The sequence below is a fragment of the Curcuma longa genome, chromosome 2, assembly GCF_044706935.1.
Source record: "Curcuma longa cultivar G26 ecotype Majalengka, Jawa Barat chromosome 2, ITB_CL_G26_1.1, whole genome shotgun sequence".
Classification (NCBI taxonomy): Eukaryota; Viridiplantae; Streptophyta; class Magnoliopsida; order Zingiberales; family Zingiberaceae; genus Curcuma; species Curcuma longa.
The window spans coordinates 12,470,595-12,480,132 of record NC_133862.1 but is presented as its reverse complement, the minus strand read 5'-3'; the positions used below and the strand labels follow the sequence as shown (position 1 = coordinate 12,480,132).

The 9,538-nt window shown below is 37.6% G+C and overlaps 1 protein-coding gene and 1 long non-coding RNA gene across 2 annotated transcripts; one reads left to right on the top strand and one right to left on the bottom strand.

The window, feature by feature from the left end:
* Nucleotides 1-1,493: 1,493 nt before the first annotated feature.
* LOC141815832 (putative polygalacturonase) lies at nucleotides 1,494-3,559 on the top strand. The gene is made up of 5 exons (XM_074703706.1): nucleotides 1,494-1,820; nucleotides 1,974-2,094; nucleotides 2,192-2,366; nucleotides 2,482-2,552; nucleotides 2,748-3,559. Exons 1-5 carry the CDS (start codon nucleotides 1,494-1,496, stop codon nucleotides 3,365-3,367), a joined length of 1,314 nt encoding a protein of 437 aa, XP_074559807.1. The 3' UTR covers nucleotides 3,368-3,559.
* On the bottom strand, nucleotides 2,295-2,785 carry LOC141815839 (uncharacterized). Its single transcript, XR_012600617.1, has 3 exons — nucleotides 2,687-2,785; nucleotides 2,469-2,582; nucleotides 2,295-2,374 (listed from the first exon to the last, which is right to left on the bottom strand). It is a non-coding gene; the product is annotated as an uncharacterized LOC141815839 (long non-coding RNA).
* Nucleotides 3,560-9,538: the final 5,979 nt, after the last annotated feature.

Here is a 9,538-nt window from a genome sequence, read left to right as displayed (position 1 = left end):
CCTAATTTACAACACATTGTTCAGTGGTTCCCCACCGGCCATAAATCAACAAATTACTGATTGTGAGAGTATCCCTGCAAATAGTGTCGCAGGATTATTTGTAATGTCCCCAGCTTGCCTAATTTATTAGAGACTCATACAAGAGAAGTTATGATACTGATCAGTTTATCTACATAAAATATATCTCCATTTGCTCTTCCAATCATATCCATTTTTATAAAATATATCTACATAAAATCCCTACTCGTCTGATCGATTAGAGCCTCTTTTCCCATCGAATTGTTGTTTTCAGCTCTTACATTTCTCCAGTCACCATTTGATTACAGTTCTCCTATGTTTCGACGAAGACGAAGACAAAAAAAGATAAAAAAAAATTTCTCAAAACTTTGTCGGTCACTTTCACTGAACTTTTAAATCTCCGCTGCTCTTTTGCAAAGGTGGAATCTGCACCCAGTGGTTTTATACGGTCAGCTTTACTCTATTAGGAGGTAATCAAGAAATTATAATTGACCACGACGGAGGGAAGTTTTGTTCGAGATTCACTTTCACTGAACTTTTACGATATCTCCGCTACTCAATTGGTGAGCACTGGCAAATTAAGTATTATAATTGTCCATCGCCTTGGATCTTCATTGAACCCTAAATCTCTGAAACTGGACACTGAGCTTTTGTTCAGGCATTCTTGTAGTCTATAAGATTACCTTGGATCTTGCATTCTCTTTAGTGAATCAGATATAAAGCAGAGTTTTATCAAGCTCTATCAGGTAGGAGTAGACAAAATCACTCAAGGACTGCGAGCACAGCTGCACAGTTCGTGGAGTCGTAGTTATCTCCTGCTGTTCTGCTTCTTATCCGTTGTCTCTGCATTGAATGGTCATCTTCCATGGCTCCATCCACATGCGAAGTGATAATACAGACAGAGCAAGCCATGGCTCCTCGGGGACCCTCGGTGGTGGCCAATTAATGCCAACCATTACAATTGAAGTCGACCCCGAGAAACGCCACAGAAGAGCAGGTCATTGCCAGATTCTCTAGAGCTGGAAAACCAAAAAAGTCCCCATCAACTTTCAGACAATTTCATTAATCAGTGCACGGCACAACTGTGATGCCTCTCAGTCCATTAATGGAGGGCGGGTCGTCCTTTCTTATAGACTCCCCAATCAATTTCACAGCGCTCCCTTCTCTTCACTCTTTTGTTTGATCTCGGGAAGCAAATTTACACTTCTAGCTGAGGTTGAAGTTACAAAAAAAAGACAACTTTTTGCAGTTCTAAGCGCATATACTCCCTTGTTTGGATGCCTAAAGTTTCATCTTGGAGCCTGTTCTTGGACCATTCTGAGACAGGAAATCCACAGCTAGTGCACTTCTTAATTTGCCCAAAAATCCCACAACCTTTCGCTTCCTTAAATCCTCTTTCAGTCAGATAACTACTGTGAAAATCATCCTTGCATCATCTTTTTGGGAATTCTTTCATCGGCATAGAAGTTGTCATCATGCAAGCCTTGGCGTTGCTGGTGGCGCTGCTATCAGTGTTGCTACCGCAAGGTGGAGAAGCAGAAACAGCACCGACTTGCGCCAGCATAGTCCCGATGAGAAGGCGGCGGGAGGTGATATCGATAAGTGACTTCGGTGGAGTAGGAGACGGGAAAACCCTCAACACCTGGGCCTTCCACAAGGCCATATACAGAATCCAGCACGTCAGGAGAAGAGGTGGCACACTGCTCTACATTCCTGCAGGGATTTGGCTCACGGGAAGTTTGAATCTCACCAGCCACATGACACTGTATTTGGCCAGAGGAGCAGTCATCAAGGCAACCCAGGTAGTGCACTTAGCTCCAGCTACACTGATCCATTAACAGTGCATGTAGAGGAGCACAGGAGCTTCGAGTCATAGCAAGATTACTGGAGCTGTCTGAATCTTGGTTGTTCAAGTTCCCTTTTTTTTAGCTTAAAAACAAGGTGGTTGCTTGCAGGATGTATGGAACTGGCCCTTGGTGGATCCTTTGCCATCCTATGGAAGAGGAAGAGAGTTTCCTGGCAGTAGATACGCAAGCTTCATCCAGGCAAATGGGATTCGTGATGTCATCATAACAGGTTGACGAGGGATCCTCGAAAATGTTCTGGTCATGACTTTTCTTATTCTCTTCAACATTCACTCTTCAGTTCTTCTGATCCTTCTTCCCCCTTGCAGGAGAAAATGGAACAATTGATGGTCAAGGTGAGATCTGGTGGAATTTGTGGAAGCAGAAAAGACTTCTTCACACCAGACCGCACCTGTTAGAGCTTATGAACTCCAGGGATATCCTTGTTTCTAATGTGGTGTTTCTCAACTCTCCTTTTTGGAACATTCATCCTGTTTACTGCAGGTAACCATCTGCAGAATTCTCATTGTTATATAAGAATTCACCTAAATGGTTATTTTCAGTCTTCATAAAAGGAAAAAAAAAATGAAGAAAGACACTTCTTACATATTTCTTGCAGCAATGTAGTGATAAAGCTTGTGACAGTGTTGGCTCCATATGACTCTCCGAACACTGACGGAGTCGATCCTGGTATGCATCCTTCTTGAACATTGTCAGCCTCTAGTGTAAAAAAGAAACGTCAAGTGCAATTGAAGGGGAGAAAAACTATGAAAATTTGGAAATTGTTTAAACATGTTCTTCACTTTCAATAACTCGATGATTACCTTAAGGAACAAACATCAAAGCCTACTGACAATTTTGGAACCTCTTGGATATGTGACTTAGATTCCAGCTCAAATGTCTGCATTGAGGATTCCTTCATTTCAACTGGCGATGATTTGGTCGCTGTGAAGAGTGGTTGGGATGAGTATGGAATTGCCTATGGTCGGCCAAGCTATGGCATTACAATCCGAAGGCTCACCGGCACAACACCCTTTTCTGGATTTGCCATAGGAAGTGAAACCTCAGGAGGTGTTGAGAATGTCTTGGTTGAGAACATTAATCTCTACAATGTTGGCACTGGAGTCCATATAAAGACTAACATTGGAAGGGGAGGCTACATCAGAAATATAACAATAAGCGATATCACCATGAACACCGTTGGCAAGGCAATCCAAATTGCCAGTGACGTCGGCGACCACCCTGATGAGAACTTCAATCCAAATGCAATTCCAATGGTTGACGGGATCACCATCAAGAATGTGTGGGGAACAGAGGTCGAGCAGCCTGGCTCCATAGAAGGCATAAAGAACTCACCATTTACTAATATATGCCTCTTCAATGTCAAGCTCTGGGGTGTTGGTGCCTCCCTGTGGAAGTGCACTGATGTTAGTGGAGGTGCGCTCGGTGTCAATCCCTGGCCCTGTCCTCAGCTAACCAGCAGCTATGCAATAAACTCTTGCTGAAAGGAATTCTAGTGCTTCATCAGTGTGGTGTATATGTTGAAACTCTCTGTTTGTCTTTTTTTTCCTGCTCAGATTTCATCAGTGGATGTTGGATGTGGCTTTAAAGATATGAATTACTGTGTAAATGTTGAGATACGTTCCGCTCACGATCCTTTGAGCAACTCAGCAGCTATGATACTTCTACTTCATTTAGATGCTCATGTATGTTCTTTCAACTCAGCAATTAAGAGGAAATGTAACTGAAGAGATATAGAACCTGATAGTGATACAATACAAACTCAAAGAAGGAATTTTTAGTAACATAGCTAATGTATAATGGTTGAACCCACACTACAAAACTTGTAGAAAACACTAACCAGGTGAAGTTTCCATAGCCAATTATCAAAGCAGAAGCTAATAGATAACAAAGTATTAGAACTGAAGCTTCCATCACACAGCTGAAGAGATTCGTGAAACAGACTCAAACCTGTTACTTTTATTGACATAGAATAGCATAGGTGATGCATAATGGTTGAACATGCAGTACAGAAGTTGCATAACACACCAAACTCAAAGCAGGAACTTTTTACAAAGCTAAACATAGCTAATACATATGGTTGAACCCACACTGCATAAGTTTTAGAAAACACTAGACATAGCACTCAATTTCATGATACAAACTTAAAACCTATATCTAGTATTGACATAGAATAACATAGATGATGCATAATGGTAGAACACAGAACGCAAGTTGGATAACACAGTAACCAGGTCATGCTGAACAAATACCATACCCATTGCAGTAGATGAAGAACTGAAGCAACCTGCTAACCTTCATCACGAAGTTCTAAAGCGGTAGCTCTAAGTTGTTCCAGATTTCCTTAAGCGACTCCATCCACACCGCTCCCTCTTTCTTCTTCTCCATCACTTCCTCCTTGTTCTTGTCTTTGTCCTTGTTCTTCTCTTTATCTTTATCCTTGTCTTTCTTCTTCTCTTTGTCCTTGTTCTTCTCTTTATCCTTGTCTTTGTTCTTCTCTTTATCCTTGTCCTTGTTCTTCTCTTTATCTTTGTTCTTCTCTTTATCCTTGTCTTTGTTCTTCTCTTTATCCTTGTCCTTGTTCTTCTCCTTATCTTTGTTCTTCTCTTTATCCTTGTCTTTGTTCTTCTCTTTATCCTTGTCTTTGTTCTTCTCTTTATCCTTATCCTTGTTCTTCTCCTTATCTTTATCCTTGTTCTTCTCTTTATCCTTGTCTTTGTTCTTCTCTTTATCCTTATCCTTGTTCTTCTCCTTATCTTTATCCTTGTTCTTCTCCTTATCTTTGTTCTTGTTCTTCTTAGATTCAAGCTCCGATTTCTCGTCCTGGTCCTCGCATCGCTCCTCCTCCGACTCTGAATCCGTATCTCCTTCTTCTATTTCCTTCTCATTTGATTCCTCCGAGTCCGATAAAACCGAAGTCAACTCCTCCAGCTGCGTTGATCCGTCCGACGCTTTCCCCTCGCCCGTCGTCAGATCGAGGCTCTCCTCCATCTGGTCAGCGCCAGAAAAAGCGATGCCTCCGTCGGGGAGGCGATCGCGGAAATGGCCGCGGCGGTGACGAAGCAAGAGGCGGCCCTGATCATCGGTAGGGATAGTGGAAGCGCGAAGGGCGTCCTCGGAGAGATAGGGATCTGAGGCGACGGTGGACACGACGACGGTGTACGGATGGGCGAGGCGTGCTGCGTGGGAGATGAGGAAGAGGGCGGAGAGGAGGCAGAGCAGGAGGGGGATTTTGTCGCCGGCGGAGGCCATGGATTGCTCGATGGATTGCGTGTGAGAGAGTTGGGTTACTGTATAAAGAAGAGCATTTCTACGGTGAAAGTATCCTCAAGTATATGACAAAAAAACAAGCGGACATCCAATAATTTAAACTTTATGGCTCTGTTTTTTTCTTTTTAAATTAATAATATTAATAATTCATTCGTTAGGTAGTGTGTTAACGTCGGAGCATGTTGAGATTCAAAGTGCCCCGGAGTGGTTGGATAGAATTGAATTGATTATTGTAGAGTAGATATTTTTATAATAAATAAGAATTAAATTTTGATAAAGTTAAAAAAAATATTTATTTTTATAATGATTAATTATAATTTTTTAATTTATCTTTATATATGGTATGTTAACGTGATGAATTTTATTAATAAGTTATTTTTACAAATATTAGATATAATATTTAATAATCTAATATCATATTTAATATTATTCTATACGATCATATAACATATCGATAACAATACCGTAGAAATCTACTGCTGTATCACATAGTGAGGATGATACTTTTGAGATTGCTGAAGAGACTTTTCTTCGTCTAATAGGATCTATTTTGTTAAAAATAATTATAAAGAGCTCATCAAGGATTATCCGCGATGAAATCCTTTCGATGTTCAAGTCAAACTCCAAAAAAAAAAAAAAAAAAGATAATCTTTTTTTTTGATATTATTACCTTAAATAGGGAGAAAATTATACGATCTCTTCCCTAAAAGAGCACATGTTTCATATTTTTTTTTTATCAAAGGGTGCATCCCTTTGTAACCAACGTCACTATTTCATAATGACCATAATTGCCACATCATAATGGAGATACTTATTATGCTAATATGTTACCTTAGATAACGATTTAGATTCTTCAACTCATAAGTCTGAATTCTGCTTATAGAGTATCTTGCGACTCAAGCTCGAGCTCCTAAAGACTTTGACTCCCAGTGTACTCAAGCTCGGACTCTTGAGTCCTCAGCTCCTAGGCTAGATGTTCAAGCACTTGGATTCATTCCTAAGTCCTCTAGGGTTCTCAACGCTTGGGCACTCGACGATTCAAGTGAACTTGGTAGATCAATAGATAGAAGATAGAAGGTCAGGGGATCAACAACTCAGACTAGCTCGACAATCAATCATTTGGTGACTTGGCACTCGGGCATTCGGTGATTTAATTTGGGCGCCCAAGTCCTCTCGGGTCCTCGGTGCTAAGGCGCCGCACAGTCACTTGGGTCTTCATTGCCCGAGCGCTCAATCACTTAAGTTATTGGTTCTCAGACGCTCAATCACTCGGCCTATTCTACGTGTCTTAAGTGACTCAGCACGATGATTTAGCTAGTTTAGGAGATGGGACTGTGTAGGTGTGTCTGCTTGAATGAATTGGATATCTACAATATCATATAATTATATTACACTTTGAATTATCTCTTTATCATACGTATTCTCTAGTAAAATTTAATTCTAAGATTATGTATTGATGTGGCGGGAATTTGTTACCTCCACGTATCATGTAGAATAAAATCATAAAGTTGGTTTATCCTTAAGATTAGAAAACTTTAAGACCGTTTTACTTGAAGAATCATCAAAGGACATCCTTTTTATCCTTTTTTATTGGAATCATCAAAGGACATCCTTAAAAAAACTAAGAGATACATTTTTAAAAATTTTCCATAGTTAATGGTGAGTTTTGAATAAAAATCGGAAGAACATCCTTTTTTTTTATTAGAATCATCAAAGGACATCCTTTTTTAATTTATTATCAAAAGGGCATTCCATCTATATCCGTATATTTTTATTTTCAAAACCATCTTTAATTTTAGCATTATTATAATAGTTATGGATTCATAATCATTATAACATGGACCCTTCAACTCTGATCAATACAAATAAATTATATTGTAGTAGTTATAAACAATAGTTACTATAACATATATAGACACTTTAATTTTGATCAATGCTAATAAACTATATTATAACAATTATAGTTCATAACACTTATAAAATGGATTTTCCATATTTGATCAATATTATATCATAGCAACACTTTGACTCTGATCAACACTAATAATATCGTGTTATGTGTTATGATCACTACATTTCATAATTTTTATAATATGAATAATTTATCTCTAATCAATATTGATTAACACAAATCAATATCATCTTATAACAATTATAAACCATACCTATTACAACATAAATAATTTATTTTTGATTAATATTAGTCAATATTATATTATAGCAACTACAAAATTATAATTGCAACAAATATATAATTAAGTATGAAATCGTAGTTGTTACAATTATATATCAACCACTAGATCATAGTTGTATCCTTACGTAGCAATAATAATCCCGTAACTATTATAATTACAAAATCATAATTGTTATAATTGTATAATTGTAATAATTATGAACTTATAATTGTTATAATTGTGTAGTAGCTATCGTAGCTGTTATAATTGTGTAGCGATAATAATTTTATAACTGTTTTAATAACAGTACCAATAAAAATAATTGTAGAAAGTAAAATATATAGAGGTGAGATTAACGTCTGTCTTTTTATAATAGATAAAAAAGATATTTTTTCGAATGATTCCCATAAAAAAAGGGACGTTTTTTTTTTTTTAAAAATTCACTAAATAATTTTGAATACTTATTTCACAAGTGGAGGGGAAACAAACAGGATGTCAGGTCTCTGTTTGATGCTGCTAAAAACAGAGACCTAAGCATCAAACAGAGACCTGACATCCATTGACGGACGCAGTTTGTCTCAAGGCATGTGAATACTTATTTCAACATTCTGTTTTTTTTTTAAATTTTCTATCAAATTCTTGTTTCTTAAAAAATCAAGAATGAGAGATCAATAAGTTCACTCCAGCAAAACAATAAAAATGATCTCTATCCAGCATGATGGAGATATAATTCATATACGACTTACTTGTTGGCATTACTGTTCAGGCTTAATACATCTCCAACTTGTTGATTGGTGATCAGGTCTGCCATTAAGGTGTTTGTTGGAGCTTCCTGCCTCCAGCTGCTGCGGGTGCTAGCTCTCTGCACTTTTGTTCCTTCCCTCCCTCTGCGACCACAAAGTTGCTTGCTTCTTTTTTTTTCTGCCCACTTTTGGAGGATGAAACTGATGCATTCAAAAATTTTATTATTACTTTTAATAATTTTTATTTTTTATAATAATTTTTAGAGTTTTTGATATTTAAAATAATTTTAAAAATTTTTATTAGTTTTAAAATTTTTTTATGAGTTGATGTTGAAAGAGAAAAAGTTTTTGATTTAATAATATTTTTGATAGAGCCGGTTATTTTCCTATATCCTTATATTCTTCCGATTTAACATATTTTAAAAGATTATTTTCGACATTCGTAGTCGAACCAACGGATTGAATATTGCTCGTAGGATAATTGCTATCTCGTCCGGTGTCAGTTGGTATCAAAGCTTTTAGATTTGATGGATCATCGTCGAGGTTGTGATCATGGTCGTGACAGGCAGGTTTCGGATGAGAAAGTCTCGCATCGTGATCGTAACACTCGAGATGAGATACTTCAAGATATACAAAGACAAGTCACAAAATTAATCATCAAGCGTCTAGCGGCGCAAGATCGTAAAGCGTCAGCTCTAAGATCCCATGGATGGTAATCATTGTCGTGATCGTGGTCGTGACAGGCAAGTTCTGGCTGAGGAAGCTTTGTACTGTGATTGTAGCACTCAAGACGAGATACTTGAAGATTTACAAAGACAAATTACAGAGTTATTCCAACGTCTAGCGGCGCAAGATCTTGAAGATCGTGAGGTACATGGTCGAGGTCATGATAAATAGGTTCTGACTAAGGAAACCTCACACTGTGATCATAGTGTCCAAAATCTTAAAGGTCGTAAGTTCTTTTCTTTTTACTTGGATAAAATTTTTCTTGAAAAAGATATAGATGATAAGATTGAAATAGTCAATGATTCAATTTATGACGAAGACGAGACCAAGTCAACTGGCAAGCTAGTGGATGTAGTATATTTTTCATCAGAAGTACAACAACCGTCCAGAAATTTGACTGAGTTAATATCAGAGGATCTTCCTCCTATTCTACCACTTACGTGATGACTTTTGATTCATCAGTACATAAGGATTTTTTATTTTTAAGACACCATCATGAACTAGAGGATGAGTTTTTTTTTTCAATCTGGGACATTTGATGCAGGAGCATTCGATAACATGATTAGTTTATATTTTTTAATACAACTATATTCTCTTCCGAGCTATAACGAAAAGAACTCAAAGCTATCAACTTCCCTTTTAGATCCGTTGGTTCGACTACGAATATCCAAGGAACTATTAATTGATGTGCACTGACCAATTCTTCAATTTGAAAAGGAGTTGATGTACACTGACCAATTCT